Source organism: Aythya marila, assembly GCF_965140915.1.
Source record: "Aythya marila genome assembly, chromosome: 2".
NCBI lineage: Eukaryota > Metazoa > Chordata > Aves > Anseriformes > Anatidae > Aythya > Aythya marila.
Genome location: NC_139043.1, coordinates 49,332,992 through 49,359,745, shown reverse-complemented (window position 1 = coordinate 49,359,745; position 26,754 = coordinate 49,332,992). Strand labels below are relative to the sequence as shown.

The window sequence follows — 26,754 nt, the reverse complement described above, 5'->3', positions numbered from 1 at the left end:
GAAAGATGAAATGCAGATACATACACGTCTGTGTATTAGCGTCGATAATAAGAGCATCACATTTTGCTGCTCAAGTTTTTTAATAGATACTGATGCACACTGTTAACATGTATCATACAATATTAGTGTGAGTTAGCTGAATCCAATACTGTTAGCAATAAAAGCACAATTCTAAGTTACTACGGTCATGGAATTTCACATAAAAACTTAAAAAGGGTATCAGAGTAGTCTCAGCCATGAGTGGAAAAGCAAAAGTATTTCCTACAACTTAATCACTTTTGCTTGCGCTCTTCTCCCTGGGAGACCCCAGCTGTTCTACGTCCTCAATGTGGGCCTTGAGACTTGGTAGTGACAGAGATGATCCTTATTGGCATCTACCTGTTCTGGGTGGCTGCCCTTCCTCTATACTTACTCTTTTGACAGCAACTTTTAATGTCTTAGAACCCCTGTCAGTATCACAGTGTACTAGGAATGTAAATTATGTGTGATTCCATCTTGATTTTGTCAAGAAAATATTCACACCTGATCAGTCAAGGAGGTGACATGATAATTAGAGCTGAAGCTGACACAGCCCCTCAATATAATTTATAGAGCCAAATATAGCCACCAGAATCTAGCCTTCTGCTCATTTCAAGTCTCCAAAAAGGCTTCAGACCAGCTTGCTTACTAGGTTGAGTGTTGCTACCACTCACAACAGAGTTAATTTATCCACTTGCATGACTGACTTAGCTCTGGTTGTTTTGTAAGTCAAACCACTGTGACGGTTACAGCCCTGTGATGGTTGCACTCCCTCCATCTCATGCTGGTGGCACTCTGGCTCAGGCATTGCTAGTAAACAGGCCTAATTGGATGCAAGTGTAAAATCGTACAGTCAAAGACCTGAACTCCTATGCAGAGCCAGTATAGTTGAGAAACTACGAATATGAAAGAGAAAAAACTGCCTGTGACAGTAAAAGGAAGAATTTTGACTACAAGTCAACAACTTTACGCTGTGAATATTTGCAGCCACTACAGCCCATTGTGCTCTCCTGCATAGCAGTGGGCTGCAGCAGTGATCTCCCCTTCGGCAGGGATGCCTCTCAAAGTTACTCCCAGAGGTTAGGAGAGATCACTTGCCTGGTAGTTGATGTTTATGGTGAGGTAAGCAACATTTCTATATGCGTTCAATATATACATCAAGCTACTTTAATTATTAGGTGTGTACTAAGTAGTAGAGCGCTTCAGTGCTGCTAAACATTGATTAATAGATCTTTTGTTTAACTTCACAACAAGAATTCATTTCAGCAATTCAGCTTCAATGATTCACCATCACTTAAAAACAGTGACCATCCCTCACTCCATACTATCTGGGACCCTACCTAGCTATCTAGGCTGTGTTTCTACTGAAGTTTGCTGTTGTGGTCTTGTTGGTTTGTATGGGTTAAGGGAAAGTATCACAGATACTATAGAGATTCTTCACTAAAACACCATTTTTGCCCTGGTCTTAAAGATTACCATGACCGTTCAGAGTGAGTAGACAAAAAGCCTTCCACCAAGTCGAGCTTTCGCTGAACTTCTCTCTGCTGCCACTACAACTTCTTTCTGTAGAAATGGATATGGGAGAACAGTTAGCAAAATGCAAATACTGGTTCATGATTGCTCTAAGCCTCCCTCATAGAAACTGGATTTTGTCTATTTATTGTTAGTGTCGTATAGAAATGTGATGAGGAGAAACGGGAGAGCAAACCACCTCATCAGAATAACAGTTAACAAAACAATTTGGCAAACAGACCTCTTCTACCTGGAGAACTGGAAAAAACTAGAACTAGTCAAATGTTTTGCCAGCACAAACTTTCTCAGGAGCAAGATCAATACAGATAAAGCTGGAGTGTGGACTGGATTGGTGCCATAGCAAAGGAACACAATTGATTGGAAAACTTCCTCACATGCATTCACACAACAACCAGCAGCGATGTGTGTTGTGAGTGTTGGATTACACACCCTAACCTAGCTTAGATGCATTTGCGTTTCTAGGTGTTTCTCCAGTGTATGATTTAAGAGGAAGAAGTCAAACACCATTTCTTGAAGACCAATTGCACATCTCAGCCTGCTGCTGAGGTGTTCTTACACAGGTTGCATCAGACTAAGAAGAACACTGGACTCCCCTGAGCTGAACAAGCACTAAGAAAGCGGGTGCCTTGTTTACAGTACAGCTCAGCAGCCACTTTGCATACAGGTTCGTTTGAACAGTAAAGCTAACTAGCATTTGTGCTCATTGTGCTAGGGCAACCTTTCAGGAAACTCCCAAGTAGCCAGATTTCAGGTAATTTCAAATTTGGCACCCTTTCAATTCAGGTGCCAAAATTTTGACAACTCCGCAGTTCGTGCACCTATAAAATGGTTTTAATTATCAGCAGAGAGTGACTTAAAGGAGAACTTAACTCATGATGTAAAAGCACTTTGGACTTCTGCAAATGAGTAAGATGTGAGGTGCTGACCAGTATATGCAGATGAGATAGACATAATGAAGCAACAGCAGCAATTGTTTTTCTTACTTTTCTTTCAGATTTCACAGTGATGACAGAACTCCCAAATCTTGACTGTTCCTGTAAGATAATGCTGCTTGTTATAATGCTGTTTTTAAAGTGGAATTTTTTAATTTCTTGCAGCAAATTGTTTTCCATTTACTCACCTCAGGAGAAATTAGCACATACTGTGCCTGAAGAGAAGAAAAAAAAAAAAAGTGAGTGGAGAGAACCGCACTAGGAGAGTAAAAGCTCAGTGCAATAACCCTGGATCCTAAACAGGAAAGAAACTTGACAACAAACAGGAGGAACCAAATTACACAGGTTCGGAAACACAAGTAACCTTCAGTTTTCTGAAACCAAGCACAGCATGCTGGTTATCTGCATGGGAGGTATTAATTTACCTGTCAATACATGATTTCACATTTCATGATTAGGCCATGATTTCACTTTTATCATTTCTTACCCAGTCCTCAGGACAGGGAGATATCCATGATTTGCAGTGGTCTGTTATGTTCCCCGAGGATGCCTGCTTTCCGTTGTAAATATAAACACGGCCAGCTGCCCCACCAAACAGTACCGTGGTGATATCATTAGTTCGCAGTGGGGATGTCACAATCATTTCATCTGCAAATAGTACAAGGATGATACAGGACATCAGAAGTGAAATAATGCTAAGCCAAAACATGAGAGTTGACATTTGCGTATCTCTAAATGCAAAAATTCCAGTTAAAATGTTTCAATTTCTGTCTACATTGTTTGGGGTTTTAGAGATGCCTCCTCCGAAGATAGAGTAGAATATTTGTGCAAGTTAACTGAGGCAGAAGACTGGGCTTAGCACTTGTACAAATACGCAGGTGACTGGTCTTCCTGTTGCAATGAATAAAACATTTCACCTCTGTAATCTAGATTCATTTAACTTTACCCAGTCCGTCATTATCCAGGTCACTTAGGCATATATCTCCTCCAAAGCGAGAAAACCTCCTGTCCCCACTGAATGTGCTGAGCAAAGAAGGCTTGGTGCTGTCTGTCAGATCATATACCAGAGCTAGTCCAGCTTGGTGCAGCACAGGAGATAGAAATGAAATCCTAGACACGCTGTCTAGGGAAAAAAAAGAAAAAAAAAAAGTAACAGAAGTTGACCATCAGACATAAGAACTCAGGCTTAGTACTTGAAATACCTTGCAAGAAGGTAATATTGGCATTATGCAACATGGACAAATAGTATCATTTAAGAACCAAGCATCAAATGTTACAGGACAGTAATGCCAGTTTGCACAGAAACAATCTCTTAGCAATATGAGCAGGGAAAATAGGCATTCATTTGAAAGGACAGATATTAGAGTTCTACATTTTGACATGCATTTCCTTACTGCCTACTCCTAGAGTAAGTGCAAAATACTATGTTTTACTTCCAAGAAATATGCAGTCTACTAGCAAACCACTGCTACATAAATAATGCAAGATAACAGACGCTTTTAATAGAAGCTATTTTTAAAGGAAAAAGAAATAAATTAAAGTTTGGCACAGTATAGAAGTCTCTGAAAAAAAATGCAAGTCACCTGTAGGTGATTACATTAATTATTTCTAAATTTTCTAAATATTTAAAAATTCTATGGCAGCTAAAATCTCTCTTTTCCAAGTTTTAACTTTGTTTCTATTCTTCACTCATACAGAAAGGAATATCCCAAAGCAGAAACAGTTTCCAGTTTTCAGAAAGACATACCTGTAGTAGGTGCACCCACCACCAAAACTTTTCTGTTGATTCCAGCCACAGACATCACACCACTGGCCAGAGACAAACCCATTCTGCCCATTGCCTGTTAGATTTTTAGAACACTTATGTAATTTTCACAGAATGACACTTTATATACAATTTGAAATAAAGTACTATACTATATAGGGAGCCCTACCTTGTCTCCAGCTACTGCAAACCGATACTTTGTGCTTGGTGGGTTGTATCCATACACCTTCCCAACACTCTGCCTGACATCCGATGAGAAGAGATCGCAGCTTGAATTAGAATGTAAAATATATTTGTATATAGTAACATTCAGATTTCTGTGGATTCAGCCATGATAGTTCATCTTGAAATATTTTCCCCTTTTACTTTGGAATAACAGTGGCAGCTAAATCCTAGAAATCTATTTTAGTAATCCCATGCTTGTTTTAACGAGTTACCAGACATTTTGGGCACAGACTTTGTCTGTCCATCCACTTCCTTAACATCCAATACATTTTTGCATTTGGCTTGCTTTTAAAAACATCAGTGCTATTTGTAGGATTATTTTAGGCATTCCTACTTGGCGTTTTTGTGACCCCTCCTGCCAAGAAAACCCCAAAAGTTCCTAAGTGTCTCTAAAAGCAAAGACCCCCTCTGTAAATACAAAAAGGAAGGGTAAAGGCATAAAAATACGAATAAAAGTAGTCTAAGAAGGACAAAGAGGAAAGTTCCTGAAAAGCAAGAAGTCTAATCTAGTACAAATCTTTACCAATGTAGGGCGGGATAGAGGAGAAATAAAGCAATCATTTACAACACACCCAACACAGCTCTTCCATGTAGGGCTACCAATCAGCAGTAATGTTACATTCTCCAGTTGGCAGCTGTCAAGTGAAAATCCAAACCAAGCATAGTTTTCTTCCCCCTTCACCATCCAGTCAGCATCCTCTACAGACAGAAGTCCTGACAGACCAGAAAAGTATTAATTAAATCTTGGTGTAACCTGGCATACAAAATTCTATTAGCAATCATCCAGCGTTTCACCCTACAATGAGAAGTTTCTACAAGTAGTTCTACCACCTGTGATACGGCACCAGTTACTGCTAACTTCACTGCACAGCAACACTCAGTCTGCAATTGTACTCTCTGGTGAAAGCCTTCACTCAGTACAGCCTGCTTCTAAAGCATAGCAATAGCCTAGACAAAGCACACAAAGGCTATCAGTCAAGTCTGCCATGAACTGATGGGTCCTTCTTAGGGATGAGGCAAAATTGAAACTGTTTATCAGAATTTGTAATTCTTCCCGGGTGGGGAGGGAGCATCAATAATTATGGCTTTAATTCAAGTCATTCATTCTGTGTTTTAGTTATTAAAAAAATGTCAGGGGTGTTTTGAAATGTAAAATCCATTTTGGTTATGGTTTCTAATTTTACATGAAGTAAAATACACTAAAAATTTAGTAGGAGTTATTGGAAAACTCATTTATGTGATTCTGATGAAGCTTTAAATATCTGCATGTCCTGCCTCACCACTGCTAACTGTATTTACCTCTTTATGTGGCCTTCCTCATTCACAACGATCTCCGTCACCTGTACTCACTAACTGCATTCACCTGTAGCATTCCCTTTTGTCCACATGAAGGAGCACACAATAGTAAAAATTCATCTCTCAAGGTACATATGCAAATTTCTAAGGAAGATCTTTCAAGTTCTCCTTGGTATCACCAAGATGCAATTGAATCCATTGCTTCTTTGCTTTCACATAGTCATTCATTTACACTTGTCTCACTAGTTTGTAGTTTTATCCATGTGCCAAACTAATGACTTTAGCAGGCCTATCCACCTCAGATACTAAAATCCAGGACTGCACTCCTAGAAGGAAGAATTCACCTTCCTATGATGTACATATACATAAATTTTCACTGATCAGACAATCAGCATATGCTGAGCACTATAGGATACTGACAGTAGTATAGGAAAAAGTGGATGCTTACTACACAAAGAACTTCAGCATTTTTGATTACCTTTATCAGTTAGGCATCAAACTAAATTCCTCAGAAACAGTTAAGTTTAATTTTATGTTTTCTTCATTTGAATCACCAGACATTTAGTTAAAGACTAACCTTTTAGTGAAATTTCTTGAAATAAGCTCCATGAGAAGAACTACTGAAGCACTCAAGAATGTGAGACAACTGTTAAATTCTTCAAGACAGAGAACTGAAATTGAAAAAGCACTACAGAATTCTCTCTGCAGCGGACTCCAGTTCTTATGAAAGATTTGATCCTCCCTCACATGTGCTGAAAATATGGCAGGATGCACACAGACTTCATTTCTAGAAGGTGTCAGGAGTAACTTCTCATTATAGGCACTGGATAAGCTAACCAGGGGTGATGCACAACTTGATAAAATGAAGTCATATAACATAAGAGGATTAATTTACTCAGTAAATACTACCTTGGTCACTCCTGTTGAAATGAGAATGAAATGCCGCCACAAATCCTCTCTGCTGCCCACTACCAGGTGCATATGGAGAGCCAACAACCAGATCAGCATTTCCGTCCCCATCAATGTCAGCTGCCAGGAGGGACCAACCAAGGTTACAGTAGGAATACTGTAATAAACAGTTAGTTTAACACAGAAATGGAACTTAAACCATAAATTCTGTAACAAAACAGAGGGGTTTACTACTAAAGGGCTAACTTTGTCTGCTTCTGATCAAATTACCCTCCACTAACTTTTTTTTTTCCCCAGAGGGCTGTGCATCCTTTTGTTCACCCAGCACCCTCCCCTGCACTGAAGTACAGATGTCTTTCCCACATACAACCAACCTATGCAAACACCTGCTTCACCATCCCCAATTATATGTCCATATTCCCTTGCAATTAGAAGTTTGATTTTAACATTCATTCTTTAAGCTCACAGGCTCCTTTCCTCTTTACCTCACCTCCTGCTTTTGTAGCCCTGTTTTAGCCTGATTAATGTACCTGACAAGTTATGGTAACATTTGGTTGAGATGGCAAGCCTCTTCCCTTAGTTCCAAAATAGACATACACAGCACCCTAAACAGCAGGAAAAGCAAACACAATATGAGAGGAATTGTAAGGCAGCACCAAGTATGAAATACAAAACAAAACAGTCTGCAAGGACTATTAATACAACCGCATTTTTCTATTAGAGCCTTCTCATAAATTTGTCTTTTCCACCCCAAACCTAAAAATATTCATGTTGTAATTAACACTGCTATAACCAGGCAAAAAACTAAGTACAGAGAAGTACATTTTCATCATACTGTAATTTAGGAGCAAGGTCAGTATACTGTATATACTATGTTCATTACATGCATGTTCATGTGGCTCTAATTTTGTTGACAATTAGTTAATGTAATCAGAGGCACTGCCAGCCACAACAGATGTATGTAATTTTCCATGCTAGTGGGCCTACATACAAGCATTTAAATTCCTACTTAGGAATACGAAGCTAAGTCAGTATCTGAAATTCTGAAGAGTTTTAAACTTAATGGAAGTGGTTTAATGTAATGAATGTAATGTATTTTGCCTCTCAATTCAGGTGGGCTGAAAACACTCAAGCCATCACATGGGCTAATTTGGCTGCAAGTCACTAAAACTCTCTAATTTGGTTACTTTAGGATGTGTCTGTGTCCATATCATATGTTAGATATCAACTGTTGACCTGTGACAGTGAATGACAAGGCTCACTGACATGAGGTCCCTTCCAGACTCTTTGTTCTTAGAACGCAAATAGTACACTCAGATGCCATGAATGGCTCCTTATGTTTCCAGCACATCAGTGCTTCAAAACTGCAATCTGATTTGTGCCAAAAGACCACTGAAAGGGAGATAGACTTTTCTTGATCTACTCAACAGTACCACAAAGGCTACAAACCTTTGTTTTTATATTACACCTTGAGACACAATAGAAATTCTTTCAGTCATTTCACTATAAAGCATGCGCATGACTTACTTTGTAAGTGAGAAACTGAGATCCCACAGAAGGTGCTCCAATTGCCAGATCTAGCACTCCATCCTCATTAAAGTCCAGGACTGCCAAGGCAGACCCAAATCTGCCTGAAGGCTAAAAGAAGAGGAATTGCTCTCATGAAAATAACATGCTTTAAAGACAAAACCATCAAAGTATAATGCACATTTACAATCACAGTGCAAGAAAAAAATGGAAACAGAGATAATAAAAACCCATCCCCAAAATTCTTAAGACTTTCTTAGTATCACTGTTCTCTCAAATAATAACCACCATACCAATACATTAATTGGGAATGGGCTGTTCTCTTTGCGGTTATGGGGGTGTTAGAATATAAGCTAACTCACACAATGAGGGACTGCTGTGGTATTTCCTCTTCTGAGCCTAGTGCACCACTGACTTTATGCTTGCAATCTTTGCTGCTAATAGTATTACAACTGTGAACCACTACAATGCTGTAAGAAGACATCAGCTGTTACACCACAGTTTATAACCACAGAAACAGATTACAAGGAAATTTATCTCACCTCTCTCTAATCTCTTCTGTTCAAATAACTATATTTTCAACAGAAGATCAACTTTATTACTCAAAAAGATCTTTTGATCCTGCTTCTCAGTTACAAGTCAGTCACCAGCCTGCCAAATCGTAGTTTTCTCTGTTTTCTTATGTATCATATGGTCTTACTAAAGATAAATAGTGGTTTTGTGAGAAGTTAACAATTCACAAAAAAATGCAGCTTCAAAGGAATTGAGACTCATATTAAACTAATAGTTTTAGATGAAAAAAGAAATTCACACTACTTGCTTATATGCAGGGAACTGAACAAGCTATATGGTGTCTTACAGAGAATCTATCTCACTCTTAATCAAAGGCCTATTTTGTTCTCATACGCATTTATCTGGCAGAGTAAAATAACTGAATGTACAGATCAATATCGCTTTAATTGTTCCTGTGACTGAAGTTACATTTTTCTTGAAATGTATAATATATCCTTTTACCAGAATTTACCACATTCAGTCAAAAACAAAAAAAAGGTGTCAAGTATCTGACTTGACCCCTCACCTGATGACCCTCCAGTACTTCATCTGCTTTCCCATCTAGATCCATGTCCTCTGGTGGCAAACCTGAGTGATTGCCATAGACTATATACACCCGTCCTATCTGAATATGGCCCAGGGTGCTGTACCCTGGTGCTCCAGCCACCAGATCTTCATATCCATCCTGGTTTAGGTCAGCTGAAATCACTGCCCTGTACACCAAGAGAGTCAACAAAATCATAAGATTAGCTGCCAGACTACCACTAAATTATCAGGAAATAAATATTTTTACTTCCAGGTAAACTGAGATGTGTCTTACATATTTGTAAGAATCTACATAGCATTTTTCCTGTTGCGTAGTTTATTTTTGTTTTCTTGAACTAAATAAAAACAGAGGTTAATCTTCCGTTAATGCACCTCACATTTGTATGGACTGCTTTTTTACTTACTGACACAAGGCACCTAAGAGCAATCAGAACAAGAAGCATGAAAAAGGGCTGCTTGCATACGACAGAATACAAAAGGTGAAATGAACTACCATTTTAGCTGAACCTTGGATTTAATCAGTGGACATTACAGTAGATAAGCAAATGGAAGATGGGTCTCGGTAATGTGGTGGAGGTTAGACAGGGAAAGCGTAGAGAAAATAAGTAACTACCATTCATTTGGATGGTTTGAAGTAACCTCAAGAATAAAGTCTTCAATGTTTGAGTCAGAAGAAAAAGAGCAAGATGAGCAGCACAAACACATTTATTTAGTTCCTCTTCTCTGCTGCATGTAAAGATAGAACCTCTCTGGAAAGAAGAGAGAACGTGCCTCTTTCTGTGGCACCGTTGAACTCATTATTAGTCTTCTGGAGTTTCCAAAACACTCAGTTAGGCACGATTCAGGACAGACGACTAATTTGGTGTAATGACCAACCAATAACCAAAAAAGGGTAACAACCTTCCTATACTGTTCAGAACTAGAGCTGATGATGGTCCTAATTTTGCTTCTTTTCATTCTGAATAAAATGACAAGAAAACCCTCCTTTCAAAGAAAGAACTTATTTGACTAGAGTTTACATCTGAATGGAACTTTCGCTCTTTACAGTTTTATTCAGTACTGACACAAAGAGGCTTATGCTAACATTAGAAAGAAAAAAGGGCCCTGTCTGTTCACTTGTAGCTCTGTCTAGTCAACATAAGCCACTCTGACAGATTTGTGCCACCAACTGATTTGGATTTTCATCTTTAAAGAGCATCCAAAGAATAAAAAACAGTATTTTGGTCAGTACTCAACATTTTCAGAAATTAGGAGTGGGATGTGAGGAAGAAAAAAAGTACCAACCATCCAAGTCTAGCATATGGTGAAGTAAGAAAATATGAAGCTGCTGGCTTGGAGATGTACTTAGAGGATTCTTGATGTGTAGATGCTAACACTCTCCAGACATTTTTTGCAAAAGCACGGTTTATGTATTGAAGGGAATTCTGAAATAAAAATAATAAAGAGACACAAGAATTCTTAAAACACAGGCTGAAACTCCATAACAGTACATAGCACATCAAAACCCATGTCACCATCAGTGGAAATTATCACAGTGATCAAAGTATACTCTGACTCGGGTCATAAGCAGTATTTTAGATAGAGACAAAAATCTGTATGCCCTAATTGGAACATTCCTAACTACTCACTGCTATTCTTTGTTGGGATTTCTTAGCCCCCAAAAGTTACCATGATTCCATAAAAACTAAAAATTAAAGATATATTTTGTCATTTTTGGCACCGTAACTTTGCTATAAAATGAGGAAAGTGTAAAAAAAACTAGTATTTATGATGTACTTATTAGATACATTATATACAGATTAACAATGGCAGATGGAATTTCCATGAAGTGAAGTCAGAGGCTTCTGTTTACATTCAGAGACCCTGCTCCATCACACAGCATCTCAGACAGAAATTAAAACAGTTTTATACAGAGCTGAATTTTACCTGACATGTGTCACTTCTCACTTACTGTTGCCCAAGATTGTATATCGAAGTGAACTCCTCTCTCTGTATACTTTATTTTCTTTTCAAGGGTATTTGGAAGCAAAGAGGTTGTGTTCTTGCGATGTTCATTTTTTGATTGCTTGTTTCTGTTAAAATAAAGAAGGTAGTAATAACAAAGCAACTGAATTAATGACATGCATATGTTACGACAAAGGTAGGAGAAGCAATCATATTGCATGAAATCGGATGGCCATTTCTCCCATTGATAGAGAGGTCTCAAGAGATAGCAGTTAAGCTCAAGTAAAGTCATGGGTTTTATGTATAGCTAATACTGGCTAAGTATTGAGACATTTATATATTTTAACTTCATTGTCATCATTTATTTGTAACGTTCCACTTATCAGTAATATTCTCGAGGCACTGAAAAATGGGCAAGAAAAAACAATTTAACCTTCTGAATACAAAATTACTCAAGCTATGTGGCTGTTTCTTAACTTCACACACATAAATTATTAAATTTAATTTGTTGGTATACTAACATTCTACCAGTCATTTGCACTCATTTCAACTATTTCCTGTATTTCCCTAGAATTATTCTTTCCCAACACATGAGTCTATTACCATCTGTCCACTGACCAGAATTCTGCTCCAGTTTATGGTCCTTCCAGTCCTATTGACTTCACTTTGTTCGTACAAAATATTTTCATATATAACAGTGTTAGTTGAAGACAGTATCTGAGGGCAAGAACTCTTTGCACAGCTATAGTAAAAACTTGAAGCTAAAAACTAATTTCTCACAATAAGAAAACAATAGAATGAAGGTCATTAAGTTCTCAACCCATGAGGCTTCCACATAACATTACATTTCACAACCCATTTACTAATTGAGCTCCAGTCACTGCTGCTCTTTTCACCTATGTCTAGGCATTATTTTTATTTCTTTTGAGTGAAAATATTTATCATAAAATAAAATACAGACTTTAATGGTTATCTCTCCACTCCCGTGCCCTCTCTTTCTCAGCATGGCAATTTACAAGCATACAGTGCTGTCTCTGACAATGTGATTTTTATCTCTTCTTTTTGTTCTTAATTTCCTTCCCTATCATTCTCTCCCTGTGGATCTAACTAACTGATTCCACTGTCCCAATCCAACTGAAATAGAAATTGTAAATTGAGCCATTAATGCTTATCGCAGGAAAGCTAAGAAAATTCTGATTTCTGTTACCAAAATAAAATTCAGAAGAGTTCATGTTAGTCCTATGGTTTTATTATTATGCACTAAAAAAACCTTGTCAAACAAACATGCTCCTTAAATTGTAGTCTTCAAGGGGAGGAAAGTGATCCTTGTAAACAAATTACAATCTAGCATCCCCATACAACCTCACAGAACTCTGCAGTTGTAGTTCAATGAAAATTAAATTCACCAGTATCAGCACAAGAGGTGCTTTCTCAAGGGAAGAACACAGTCATGGAAGATGTTTGCTAGAGGAATACATACACTCCTTGTGCTCTGAACAGGTGATTTCTATATTGCCAAATAAAATGTGAAGATTTTGCGCTTCAGGTACTAGGTAAGCATTCTTGTTGTTAGGCTGGAAGGTAAAAGCCTATCCCAGGTTCTACACAGTTCCTGTTATGAAGCCTGTTTATCCATGTTAAGACAATCGCAAATTCATACATAAAAAGGAAAAATAAATAAATCAGAACATCTCTACTTTTCAATAGCTCACCATCCACCATCAGTGGAAAACTCTCCTTTCACCAGCAGTAAGTCTTTGAACCTTCAGAGCTATACTTACATGTAGCTGTCCTTGTGCTCCCTTGTGCAGTTTATAAACAGAGGATTCTCAGGCAGGAAGCAGCCACTAAAGAAATATTCAGAATGTGTTTTGAAGATCTTCTTGCAGTACAAGTGGAACTAAAAATTCAACTTTTATCCTTACTGATTCCTCTTTTAGAAGGCACTACCTCTCTCATAAAACCCCGAGTAATCAAATTCAGTGCAACATTATAATCCTTAGAAACTCCGATATTTATCTAAGTGACCTTAATTAATTTCTTAGGTTCTATATGAATCTTGCATGTCTCTATATAATTCTTAAATGAAACTTCCTTGAGCATGCCCTGACAATTCTATTAATGTTATTAATAGAATTTATAGAATAGAATTAATTAATTCTGATGATCTTTTAAAGAAAGTGACATTTTGGAACAAAGAACTCAACAGATTATGCCATATCATATTTCAAACATTATTTCCCAAAATATGTGTGGTGACATTATCCATATAAACGTATGTATTAATTCCCACTACTGCTCTCATAAAGTTATTTACTGTAAAGTTACACTTGTACAAATGCAGTAAAGGGCCAGAACTCCTATAAAAAATACATTCTGAGTGCAAACCTGAACATCCAACACTGGAACATGTATTCTTACTCCTTCTAATCCTATCTGCCTGCAGTGTCTGAAGGCATTATCTGACCTCTCTTGGGATGGGCCATCTTTGCTGGCTGATGAGTGCAGTCACAGGGTGCAGGCACAGCTCAGATCACCAGTCCAGGAAAAAAAACTATGCTGCCATGCAGCATTTTAACATGCCCCTGGGTATGTCTTAAAGAATGTCCCAGATTTTCCCTGTCTAGTATCAGCTGGCATGCCAGAGCCTTGCCTGGGGAAAGGAATGTGTACATGTCACAAGTGCAAACTCAAGGCCTATGTCTTCCTATGCACCTGGTTAAAAGAGAGAAAGAAATCCCTTTGCCCACATGAGGATTTAAAGTTCATCACCTATTCTAGGAAAGTACCTGCCTTCAGAAGAATTAAATGTGTTGAACTTGAGTACTACATTTCATATTGCAGGAAACACAATTATACCTGGTTCCATTCTCTAGCATTTGGCTTGTGAGCTCAAAAATATTGTTTGTCCAGAATGCCATGTCATCCACTCCTCCAAGGAAATACTCATGGAACTTCTCCACAAGAAATGGAGATTTACTAGCATATCTTGGAAAAAGCTAAAAGACAAGCAACATACTAAGTAAGATGGATTGCACTGTCTTCATGTTGTATGTTCATTTTTATTAAAAAAGAAAAAAAGAAAAGAAAACCAACCTTTGCAACAGCAAGCCTTTCTCCATGTCTGAGAAAATAAATAACAATTCTTCAGAAACAAGCAAGTTTCATTTAATGATATTTCATTATTTAAAAGGTTCTTTTTGAGGCTTCTATACTCCCGAGTATAGTAAATACTATGCAAGTCATTACATCTTCTTGTTGGTTATCAATACATTTTTAAAAGCTGCAACATGAGAAGTGATAATCTTATCTTTAATGCAGCTCTCAGTTTGGAGGGATTCACAGTGTTTTTAAATACTGCTTGGCTATTAGTTATTAACTGAAATAAAGAATAGAACTAGGCTGTTTAGGATCTTCAAAAGCATACACCGACAGATATTAAAAAAATACATTAGTTCTTATCTCCATGTATTATTCTTGGATTTGAAAGGATCTACATAAAGTGTAGTAAAAATGTCAATTTAGGTAGGCATGCTACTCCTTCAATACATGAAAATTATATTGCTAACATGCCACAATGCAAGAATACTTGAAGACATAGTTGTTCTTAAATAAACAGGCCTAAATATGTTAAACGTATAAACGTTTTAAATAGCTAAGACACAGATGCTATGGTGTAATGATTAATTTAAGCAGTCCAAATTTGTATTCTAACCTTTAGAAAAAATCAGGTATCTTATGATTTTGGGGGTCTAGGAGGAAGGCTGTATTGCTGGCCTCAATGTATAAATTTGTAAGCTAGCGTTTCAAACAGGATTATCGTAATTTTCCTACATAAGTTTCACTTATGAAAACCCACACAAAGCTATCCAACTTACAGTTCAAGAAACAGCAGGTAAGTACAGTCAGTAATTGTGCTTTCGGTTATGATCTCTCTTCCATAAAATTCCTCATAGATAGAGGCTAGGTCTTTGACAGGCACGTACCTAAAAACAAGACTGAGGTATTGTAACCAGATTTTTTTTCACATCATCTGGCAAAAGGTAATTCAGCTTCTATAATAACAGCCAGTTTTAAAATATTCTGTATTTCAGAAGACTCCGTAAGGTGATCAAGATTTACAAATGCCAGAAAGATCAGGATTGCACATAGAATTGCACTCTGCAGGAACACTCTCCTGCTATTTGGGTCAGTCAGAAACCTGGCTATTGCTCGTGAGTTTCCACACTCCCTCCACTGATCACCTGGCTTGGTGATCACATAATCTTGGTGGATGTTCTCCAACTCTCCTCTGTTGCCAAACCTATTCCCATCCAAATCTAATCCTAGCCAAACAGACATTGCTGATTCTTCCTATCTCAACATTTCTCAGAAATGTGTCAGAGCTGATAACGTTGATGAGTTAACTGTCTACGCCTTCTGCACATAGATGAGCTACATCCTACCTAGACAAAACAAGACTGAAATGACCTACTTTGTCAGCAGAAAAAAAAAAAATAATAATTTTTTTATTTTGGTTAAAAACTATAAGAAAAACACCATCTATATCTAAAACTGTTGCTTGTTTTTTATGCTTTTATAATCTGTCTGAATTCCTCAGCATCTGTAGCCATAAACATCCTCAATGTCCAAAAATTAAAATGGAAATCTGATTGAGGTATTACCACTGAGTTATTTAAATAATTGCTAGGACATTCCAGAAAACTTTTTTCATTGATTATTTTACCTATAATTACCTATAACTTCCTTCAGAAATAAACAAATCAGTCTCTCTTGCTGTGTTTCTACATGTAAAACTATTTTTTCTTCTGTCCTCCCAGTTTTTTATGTCAGGGAATAGCAAATACGTATATGAAGAATACCAAACTGAGGAAAATTCCAACAGTTGCAAGGGGTTGGAATGAAAGATATAGAAGGACAGCATTTTATTAAAGCATAGTGACAATATAGAATAAGCAGAAGTAATCATTAAAGAAATTAACATCTACTGAAGCTTATTTTCTTACCAATTTGATGCCAGATAACCAAAGTCCAGCTCAAACTGACTTAGTACATCTCCTCCTGCAGATGGAGGAATAAAAATAAAAAGTCAAGAAACCAAACACAAGAGTATCTAACATAGATAACAGTATGAATGGATCTATCTATGGCTATGCTATCTATGTTATATGGTATCCAGCTGTATAATGCTTTGTCATTTAGAATACATGAATGGTTCACCTGAAAGTGTACTATATATTTTGTACTTCCAGAGAATAAGAAAAAAGGTGTCAAATTTAAAATTAGAGAAGTGACTCCATTTAACTTTTAGCATCCTTCACCCTGTGTTTTTGGCTTTCAGTACAGGTGTACATATGCCCTATTGCATCTCCTGAAACACGGAACACACAGACAGGGATAGGAGGGTCTTACAAACTATGGGACAGAGTGAGAATCCAGTGTCCATATGACTAATTCTTGGCTCCTCCATTGCACAGGGTAAGAGCCAGAATCACCCACTGTGGTTTTGAAGAGGACTAGTTATCCCAACAGAAGGATCTATGATCAACAAACAGAAACATTACCAAAATCACCAACACTGTGAGCTTCTGAATATGAACCATGAAAATCAATCTGGAGGAAGAAAAAAAAAGAACTTTCTGTTCATTTTACTCATCCTTCCATACAAACATGAGAGCAGAATCAAATTGTCCAAACAACTCTAAAGCGTGCAGGTCCCAAACCTGACCTACTTCATTCATTACATGTCTCTGAAAATTTCCCTGAATCAGGGTTCCAGCTTTTGTCTCCTTTCCGCACCAGACTCCAAAGCTGGGCTATCAACTCCAATAATTCCAGTTGCATCAATAAAATAATGCAAGCTTACCTCTCCCATGGCTTTTAGAAATCCTTGGTCAATGCCCAGGCTATGCCAGCTAACATCTGCCACCATATGTGAGGCAATTCCAAACAGGAAAGCCACCAGCTTCTCTGTAGCCTATACAACAACAACATACATGTCATAACATCAATAATTTTACTCCTGTCTTTAAGAAGATGAGCATTTTAGGTGAGCATTTTACGTCAGTGTGTTATACAAAAATATAATGAAGTCTCTTACTGTCCAACAGATTATCACAACAAAGCATTGAGCACTCATTTCTTGATACTGGAGAACTTTTTTGTGACTTGACAACCTTTATGCAACATATACAGTCCAAGAACATAGAATTACATGGCTGATGTCAGGACAACTTGTCTACCTCAAGTTAAATGTGTTTTTTGGCATTGGAGACAAACTCTGCCACTTTCAAGGAATGAACCTCCTCTGCTGCCACGAGCACAGAGCAAAGACACATGTAGGAGAGAAAGACATTCCTGTGCAAGTGCTTTTCACTGTAAAAGCACCTGATTAAAGCCCAGATATGAAGATACTCATTTTATTCCTACAAACTGAAAAGTTATCTGGAATAAACTTATAAGCAACAGAAAATTCATTTCCTCAGAAAAGATTTATCTGCATTGAATCATTATCAGTTCCAGAGACCTTTTAAAAATCTGTAATTGAATCACAGTTTTTGATGAATTTATACTTCCCGAAGGTTAATAGTTTACGTTTTAGTATCACTAAGGGCCAATCAAAAGGCAGGCAGACTTCATTACATTTTAAGGAGTGCATGCTCACAAATGCTGCTCCAACGGTATGATTTTCCTGTGCACGGGGAGAACGGCAAATTCTCCAATAAGGGAAAGAAAACAATATGACCTTTAAAATCATTCTCACTTCTGACAATCTGTTCTTCCTCTCCTTCTAAGTAGCTCATATACCATAAACAAGAGCAGATCAGGACTAATTCCAAGATTTCATAAGCGTGAATTCTAAACCAGGCCTGGTTTTCAAATGGCAAACATTCAATTGGATCTGGCAACAATGCAAGGACCCAAAACCACCAACTGCATTTGAAAATTTGGACCTATGAATTATATCATAAGCACCAGAACACATTGAAGATAAATAGATTATATATGGAAACTGTAACCTTTTTTTTTTTTTTTTTTTGTCTGGTAAAGATGGAAACAGGATTTCAAGTCTTCCTGTATCAGCAGACATTTTAATTCAAAAATATTATGTATTTTTTCTGTACTTCCCCAAGAATGAAGCTGCAACAAGTGAAGGTGAAGAAGGCAGCAAAAAGTGCTGGCAAGTGAATCAGTAGAAAGCAAATTAAAAAGTTTTAAAAAAAAAAAAATCTTACCTCTTCCCAAGGCTGAGGATAATTCCTTCTGATGTAGTGAATGCTTGCATTAAGGAATGGTGACCAGTGAGTGTCTTCAGACACATCATGGAATACTCCTATTGCAAAAAAATTGTGTAAGTATTTAATTTATCATTTTGTTTAAAAAACAAACAAACAAACAAGTTTTCTCCACAAAGAAGCCAACACACAACAAACAAACAAACAAAAACAAACAAACAGAATTTTGTTCAATTTCATATTGTACAGGTGTACTGGGTTACGTGGCAAGGGCTTGGTAGCAGGGGGCTTCAGGGGTGGCCTCTGTGAGCAGAGTCCAGCAGCTGCCCCATGTTAGATAAGAGACAGCTCCAGACAGCTCCAAAAGGGACCTCTTGCTGGCCAGGGAGCAACGGTGGTTGGGCCTCTGTGAGGGCAGATTTAAGAAAGGGAAAAAACTTCTGTGTGACAGCAGCTGGGAAACAGGGGTGAGAAGCAGCCCTGCAGCCACCCAGGTGAGTGCAGCAGGAGGGCAGGAGGTGCTCCAGGCAGGCAGCAGCAGTTCCCCTGCAGCCTGTGGAGAGGCCCCTGGTGGAGCAGGCTGTCCCCCTGCAGCCCATGGGTCCCACGTGGAGCAGATCCCCACGCTGCAGCCCCCCCCATGGGTGGAGGAGCCCCCGGTGGAGCAGGTGGATGTGACCTGGAGGAGGCTGCGGCCCATGGAGAGCAGGAGCAGGCCCCAGGCCGGAGCTGCAGCCCATGGAGAGGAGCCCACGCAGGAGCAGGGGTCTGGGGGGAGCTGCCGCCCACCCGTGGGGGACCTGTGCTGGAGCAGTTTGCTCCTGGGGGATGGACCCAGTGGTACGGAGCTGTGTGGGAGCAGTGCTTGAAGAGCTGCTGAATGTGGGCAGCCCCCGCGTCAGCATCAGTTTGGGAAGGATGGCATCCTGTGGGAGGGACCCCATGGGGAGCAGGGGCAAGGAGTGACCGTGAAGGAGTGGTGGAGATCAAGTGTTAGGGACTGACCACAGCCTCCATTCCCTGTTCCCCTGCACCACTTAGGGGGAGGTAGAAGAGGGTGGATGGGGGCAGGTTTTTTCATTTGTGTTTAGTCTTCACTGCTCTAGTCTGCTAGTGATAGGCAATAAATTACATTAATATCCCTTATGCTGAGTCTGTTTTGCCTGTGATGATAACTGTTGAGTGATCTCCCTGTCCTTATCTCAACCCTTGAGCTCTTTCCTTCTTATTTTCTTGCCCTTTTTCTTTGAAGAGGTGGAATCACAGAGGTTGTGGTATAGTTGCCCAGCAGGGTAAAATCACCACAGCAGGTGACACATTTTGCAATCTGCTTATATGGCAAGAGACGAATCAGCCATATTTTGTATGATTTATATTTTCTAAAGATATGCTAGATTTATCTTATGTGATCTTGGTTTGAGGGAACTGGAAATTCTGTATCTGCTCCCTTTCACTGTGCCAAGGGAGTATCACTTCTCAAGTGGAAAGCACAAAAAGAGAAGCTGTTGAGTAAACTAATACATCAAATTCTATGGAGAAAAGCTGATGAGCATAGCAGTTAACTCAATACCTTTGGGACAGATTATCAGTTTGCACAGGGCTGAGGAAGGCTAAGTCATCATGATCATTTTTGACAGAATTGAAAACTTGCCAAGTTTTCTGTGTGGTTTTAGAAAGGCGAGGAGGAAAGGAGGCGGAAAAATCCAAAGGTCTCCCTTTGAAGCATCAATTATTATTCTCGCTTAGATTTGTACATCAGAGATTCTGTAGGAACTGCCAATGACCTTGCCTAAAATTTTTTCTGTACCTTATATAAAATGGAGGTCAAAGTAGTACTGAAGTGATAAAACCAAGCAGCACAATATTAAATTATATAAATGAGTAAGGGGAGGAAGGTAGGAAGGAGACATTCTTTGGGCCATCTTAGAGGAACAGAGTGTGTTTGTTCAGACAGAACTGTGAAGCTGCAGAAGATTAAGGTATATTAAATGCTAGAACTGGGAGAGCAGACCTTTTGGTTGATTTAATCACTTCCTGGCCTCTTGACATTTTAAACTGTAGCTGAACTAGATAACATAAAGGAATTTAGGATGATATTTGTTAGACCAAAATTAAATATTCACAGAATAGACTTCTACCTCCATGTTTGTTTCCTGCCTGGAAAGGCAGTCTAGATGTCTATGATGCTGATCTAGAGGCACACAGTTCAAGCAAGTCAGCTCTGTAGAGATACCTATTTCTTCCACATTGACTAAGGAGATTGCTTAGTCCAAACATGGCCTGAACAAAAAACTGGGCAATATGGACCTCAGCGTTACTGAAGCAATACAGACTGGAGGCTGCAGGTAGAGAGGCTCTGGTCACTGAAGTGGTATAAGCAGAAATTAAAACTGCCAGGAGGGAAAGAAGAGGTAGATAGAAATAATCAAGTTAAGAAATAAATTGAGGAAATCCTAGGAAAACATCAGTCCTGAAAACAAGGCAAGGGAGACCAAAGTCTGGGACAAAATGTTAGCAGAGCCTGGTAGATGACCAGTAATAGCAACTTGGTTAAGTGACATGAGACAGAACCAGCAGAGGGGCAATCTGAAAGTGAAAAGAACACTATGAAAGGGAAGATCCCCCTTCAGTATGCTGGATGGAGCAACCTGCCTGTCAGGATATACACCCAGCAGTAGCTGGGATAGCTAAGGGTCAACAACCTATGACTGAGAGTTAACGAGACGTCTAGCTGCCACTTCCTGATTTAAGACTCCAAGTAGATCAAGAGATGAGAAAAGAGAGGGAAAAGTGTCCTTGGAAAGACAAATAAGGATTTTGCAGTTTCAGGCAGGAAAAACAGATACAAAGATAAACAGATACATTAGCAATCAGTTGAAAAACATGTAAAAGATAAGGTAAACAGAAAAAAGATCCTAAGAATGCTCTGAATTTAATGGATCTGGATTTGCACAAACCACTCAAATAAACCACCTACCCTCAATATATTAACCATCAATTTGTTAATTGGCCAGATAACCTCACACAAACTATGTGTCACTGCCTTGTTTCTGATGTCTGCATACACATCCTGATAGTTTGTTTATTGGAGGACAGACTGTCTTTGCCCCATTTGCCAATTTCTCACTATCCAGATTTAACATTTTGGTAGCAAATATCCAGTACCAAGACCTAGCTGGCTGATTTATAGTTCTGATGTTGCTGATTATGAGCACAAGCTGACGTATGAGAATTGAAAAATCAGGACTAGCTGCAAGTCTAGATATACTCTTTACAGTAATGGGAGGCTAATTTTGTAGTGCAGTCTTTAGATCTGCAAGCACGAAAACTAAGCCTGACAGAAAGAGGGACCAGTAAAAGGCAAAAGACAGTATGCATTCTAGAAACAGAAAGACTTTTAACTGACATAGAATCACAGAATCATGGAATAGCCCAGGTTGGAAGGAACCTCAAAAGGCCATCAGGTCAAACCTTTTTGAGGAAAGGTAAAATTATTTGGCACACTGTCTAACTGCATCATGAAAATCTCCAGCAATGGGAATTCTGCCATATCCCTAGGGAAGTTGTTCCAGCAACCGACTGTTCCCATTGAAAAAAAAAAAAAAATTTCTAATATCAAGACAAAACCTTTCCTGGTGCATCTTGGTACATTGCCTCTTGTCAAAAGATCACAACACATTAGTGTCACTTTCTTATTTCTATTTTTTTCATTCTCCTGTCATCTTTGTGACTGGTCTGGCAGAAGCTAATATTTCCTGATACAGAAGTTAGCTCTACACTTTACATATGACTTAGAAAAAATATTTTTTTATCCTCTCAATTCCTCTCCAGGTCAGTACTCAGTAATCTAACCTATTTTATTCAACCAGCATCCTTTCATCAAATTGCTGTACATATTAAACAGTTAAAATTACCCAGAAGTTATTTTCTGAAAATGTTTTCAAAGGTATTGTTATACAGTTCTACTAAAAGGCTCAAAATGCTAACAAAAATGGTGGATTTTTTTCAGGATGTTTTTGTCCATAGTTCATTTTTTTACAACACAGCTATTTTCAACCCTACTAAATTCTCTAGCATTTTCACATAATGATACAGTTGTTACAATATTGGACTCAAAAATCTTTTCTTACCATTTTTGCAGATTGAAGGATAAAAGGCATCAGGATAAATGCTCCCAGCCTGAAATGCATCTTGGTGGTTTAGTAACAACTGGGAAAAGGAATCAGAATGCTATTACATAGCACAAAAACACTGTGTAATGCCAATGTCAAAGATAAACTTTAAATACTGCCAGCAAGACACAACTATTATCTTAGTAAAATACATCATTTCAGTGTCATCATCATCCTCACCCCTACGCCCACCCCACCCTCAATCCTTCTAAGTGAAACCAAACTAATCAGTACACGCTGTAACTTGAAAGGCCATTTAGGAAAGTACTTATATAATGTAACTTGGGAACTCCTGGTCACCTTCTGAAGGTGCCCTCTTCCTCTTGGCTAGACACAAAGCCTAAGCTGCTAACTTCCATTCTCTGAACCACGCCATATCTGTCTACTAGAGACAAAGTCAATACTTCCCTTGAGTGATCTCCTACTTTCATAAAATATCAAGTTACATAAATTGGTCTTCTTTACATTGTCCTAAAGAACATTAAATGTGTTTTAAACACAAAACATATGTGTTTGTTTATGTTTTTATGAAAACTGTTGACATGTTTACAGTGCTCTGATGGATTTTTCAACAATAAAGTTACAAATACAGTTTAGGCACAGTAGTTACACACATATTACTCACACCTTATAATAAAGAAAGGTAAGAAGACAGAAAAAAAGACTCAGAAGAAAAGCTTAGACAGTTAAGCAATGCTTCCTACCTGTCTGTAATTAACATTCCCTTCACGCGAAATGAAAAATTCCAGAGCTCTGTGTGCTGAAAAACAACATATTGAAGTATTGATTGATACATATTGTAACCAGGCCAATGGTTTCTTAGATGCATTATCAAAAATAGATTATACTGCATTATCATATCTATGCCAACTGGCACAGGCATAGGAAATATTTCTTCTCCAAAAAATCTGTGTATGTGAGACGGTCTAGGGACCGAATACAGGAACGCTGTTTCTGTGGCACATCTGGAGACAGAGGTCTCATCAGACTCTCTCTCAACCCAGTTCTCAAGATGACCAACAAAGATGAGAATGTCTGACGGCAAGTAAAAAAGAGCTCTTTATGTCCTGAATCGGGCTACTGACAGCGGAACATGGAATACACATGGATACACATGGAATATGTATCATAACTTTCTAGCTGTAAAGGACCCACATGAATTGTGTTTAAGTTTCACTGCCCTCAGGAATCAACATGCTTACCAGTTTGATTAATTTTTAACGTGTATGAAAAACAACCAATATCTAGAGCCAGCAAAATAAATAATGCTATTTATTCACTGAATAGGTAGACATTCTTACTGCCAAACTGTTTATTAGGCAAGCAAAATAAAAGAATAAAACAAATTTATCACTTTTTTTTAATGAAATTTCATTCTAATTAATGTTAAATGCCAGGGACAATCAATTAGCACTTTCCTAAAAACACCCAACGTTGCCTCTAAAATTATTCAGTTGAAACCACATGCATGGGTTATCTTCTTTACGCTCCCCCACTCAAGGTTTGTTCCCCACTTGAGCTACTTACAAACTAAGACTGATTTCCCTGTCAATATAACCCAGAATATGCTGAATTTAAAGAAATCCTTACCAAAATAATTAAACCACAAAAAAATCTACTCTCATTCTGGAATAAGATACAGACAAAACCAAACGTTCAAATTATTTGAATCTTACACACTGCTGTTTCAAACCATGCTTATGCAAATAGGTTAAGAGATACTTACTTAAGGACCAAGCAACAAGCTTGTTCCTGCAACAAGCCAGGAATTATGTAATAAAAATAAATAAATAATAATAATTAAAAAAATCTCGGTTTTGCATTTTTTTTTTCCCCTCCTGTCCCCTACCATCCCTGACTTGTTACTGAGATGGCCCAGATCCCACCAGCTCGCCTTTACAATGAACTTTGTGGAGGGATCTTTACAGTCCCACACAACCCTGTTGTTGTGCATGGAAAAAAAGCCCGTTTGCTTAAACCTGCCTCCCAGAACGAGGCCATGGCAAGTAGGACACAGCACAGCACTGCCGAGCACATTGCACATGATCAACATTTTGAACAGGCAGAACTTTTCACCATTTTAAAGTACTTTCAGGAGTGTGTCCAGAATAGACTTTGGTGTTAGTTTTGGGTCATAGGAGGTTTTTTTTTTTTTTTTTTTTTTTTTTCTGGAATATTCAGTGCTTGGATTTGGCAATAACTTCCTTTATCTTATCATTGTGAAATTTTATTTGTACAGTAATAAAAGTGCAGTTTTTAGCAATATCAGAACTGAACCCATTTTAATGTCATTTTCAGACAAATGGACAATATTTGTTGTAAACGCTGATGCGACAGTTAGGTGTACACATGATTTCTCAGACAACCAAGATCTTTAAATGATATAAATTCAGGTTTTCTGTAATATGCTTCCCTGATTAGATTAAAACGACTGCTTTGGGGCAGATCCGTAAGATTGTTTCTCTTCGCAGATTTCTTGAAAACACTCTGTACTCTGTCAAATATGTCATTTCAAGTTTTCAGAAGCTCACATTCAATAATTAGGGCTCAAGGCTTACAAAGTTGTATGCGTTTGCCTATCTTCAGGCAGTGTGACTTCTCTTAGTGATTACTACGTGCTTCTTGACATATCATTAGGAAAAGCAAATGTTTGTAGGACACTGACCAAAGGTACAGGACACTGAGCATACTCTTGGTCTGAAACAAATGCCATGAATTCTATGTTACAGCTTTTCACTTGTTCAAATTTGCATGTATTCAGTAATTAAAGTCTGAGATTACCTGAATACATACAGTATTATATGTTTTACTTTCTATCTGTTTTGAGCAATGGATTTAGAGTCAGAAACTGAAGAATGACCAAGTAAAGCCGTCAATTAAAATCTACTGAATAAACATTTGAGAACAACCTCCAGCTACCTATGAATGTTTTCTCAAGAATTACTGCAGAAACCAGGTTTTAAAAATAACACGTGCAAATAAGAAATTCAAAACAGAAACATTTCCCCACTTTGACATTGATTCAATTCTCTCAATTTTTCTACAAACCTAGGTTGTTTAGGCTACAGATAGCAACCTACCAAGAAGAGACATGGAACAAAATTTTCATGACGTTAGTCACAGACACAAATATAGTATTTTATTTATTTTATGCAGGGACAGCAAAAATAATACACAGATATTTGAAAACAGAGCAACCAAAAATTATTTGTGTTATTCTCTAGTTTATATTTAAATACGAAAAACAAACAAACAAAACAAAACATTAATTTTAACAAAGACAAATATTTCTCTTATTTCTCCAGACAAAAACACATTTGTGTAAGACTTGGAGACACAAACATTCCAGTTACATAATGCCTGTGTTTTAGAAGACAGAAAAATACGCAACTAAACCGATTCAAGCACTCTACTTGCAAAAATTGTACAGTTGAGGTTCAAACGCCAAAACCAAACTACTCATTCATGCCATGTGTTTATATATATTTTATATATAAATATATAAAGAAAAATACGTAGAACGCTCATTACTTTCACATTATTCCCTCCCGTTGCCTTCCTGACAAAACTGAGTTTACTTTTCTTCCCAAGCAATTCATGAAAGCACATGAAAATTCATTCTGAACACGCCTTACCTATTTCAACATGCGTTGAGATCCCACTTGGAATACATCTTTGGCAGAAACTGCACAGTGTAACTACCAAAACAGACCAGACCTGCAGACCAGCCATGATGCTGATACGCTGGCTCAGGCTGTGTTTTTTTGGGACGCCTGGAGCAGCAGCACTGTGACCTTTGGAACAGAGGTTACGGTACATGCCTGGTCTTTCAGACACATTGCTGACACAGCGGGTAAACTACTGCAGTAGCGGGAAGGCCGTTTTATATCTTACTTCAAGTAATTTATACATAAATACGAGGTAGTTGTAGGTGTTCTGCTCTTTCCCTGGGGGTTTGAGCAGTGCAGCTGCCACCACCACACAGCAGTGGCAAGTTTTGTGCAGCACAGCGCTGATGGGCATCCTCCCAGGGGAGGTGCGCCTCACCGCACACCTGCTTTTCGCCACCAGCTCTGCCACGGCCAGGAGCCGAGGCAGCG

General features: G+C 38.2%; 1 protein-coding gene across 2 annotated transcripts; it reads right to left on the bottom strand.

Annotated features, from left to right (window-relative positions):
• Positions 1-59: 59 nt before the first annotated feature.
• Positions 60-26,713, bottom strand: GPLD1 (glycosylphosphatidylinositol specific phospholipase D1). 2 transcript variants are annotated; one of them, XM_082755196.1, is made up of 25 exons: positions 26,290-26,713; positions 23,359-23,414; positions 22,613-22,691; positions 18,483-18,580; positions 17,114-17,224; positions 16,812-16,860; positions 16,254-16,308; positions 15,126-15,233; positions 14,344-14,371; positions 14,107-14,246; positions 13,029-13,094; positions 11,255-11,375; positions 10,588-10,727; positions 9,284-9,470; positions 8,206-8,316; positions 7,209-7,283; positions 6,679-6,835; positions 5,046-5,187; positions 4,418-4,490; positions 4,231-4,324; positions 3,430-3,606; positions 2,971-3,131; positions 2,672-2,698; positions 2,535-2,585; positions 60-1,581 (listed from the first exon to the last, which is right to left on the bottom strand). In XM_082755196.1, exons 1-25 carry the CDS (start codon positions 26,471-26,473, stop codon positions 1,504-1,506), a joined length of 2,568 nt encoding a protein of 855 aa, XP_082611322.1. In that variant the 5' UTR covers positions 26,474-26,713; the 3' UTR covers positions 60-1,503. The 2 variants fall into 2 exon arrangements, with proteins under 2 accessions (XP_082611322.1, XP_082611321.1); XM_082755195.1 differs by having other exon boundaries at positions 61-1,581; positions 4,418-4,517.
• Between the last annotated feature and the right edge of the window lie 41 nt (positions 26,714-26,754).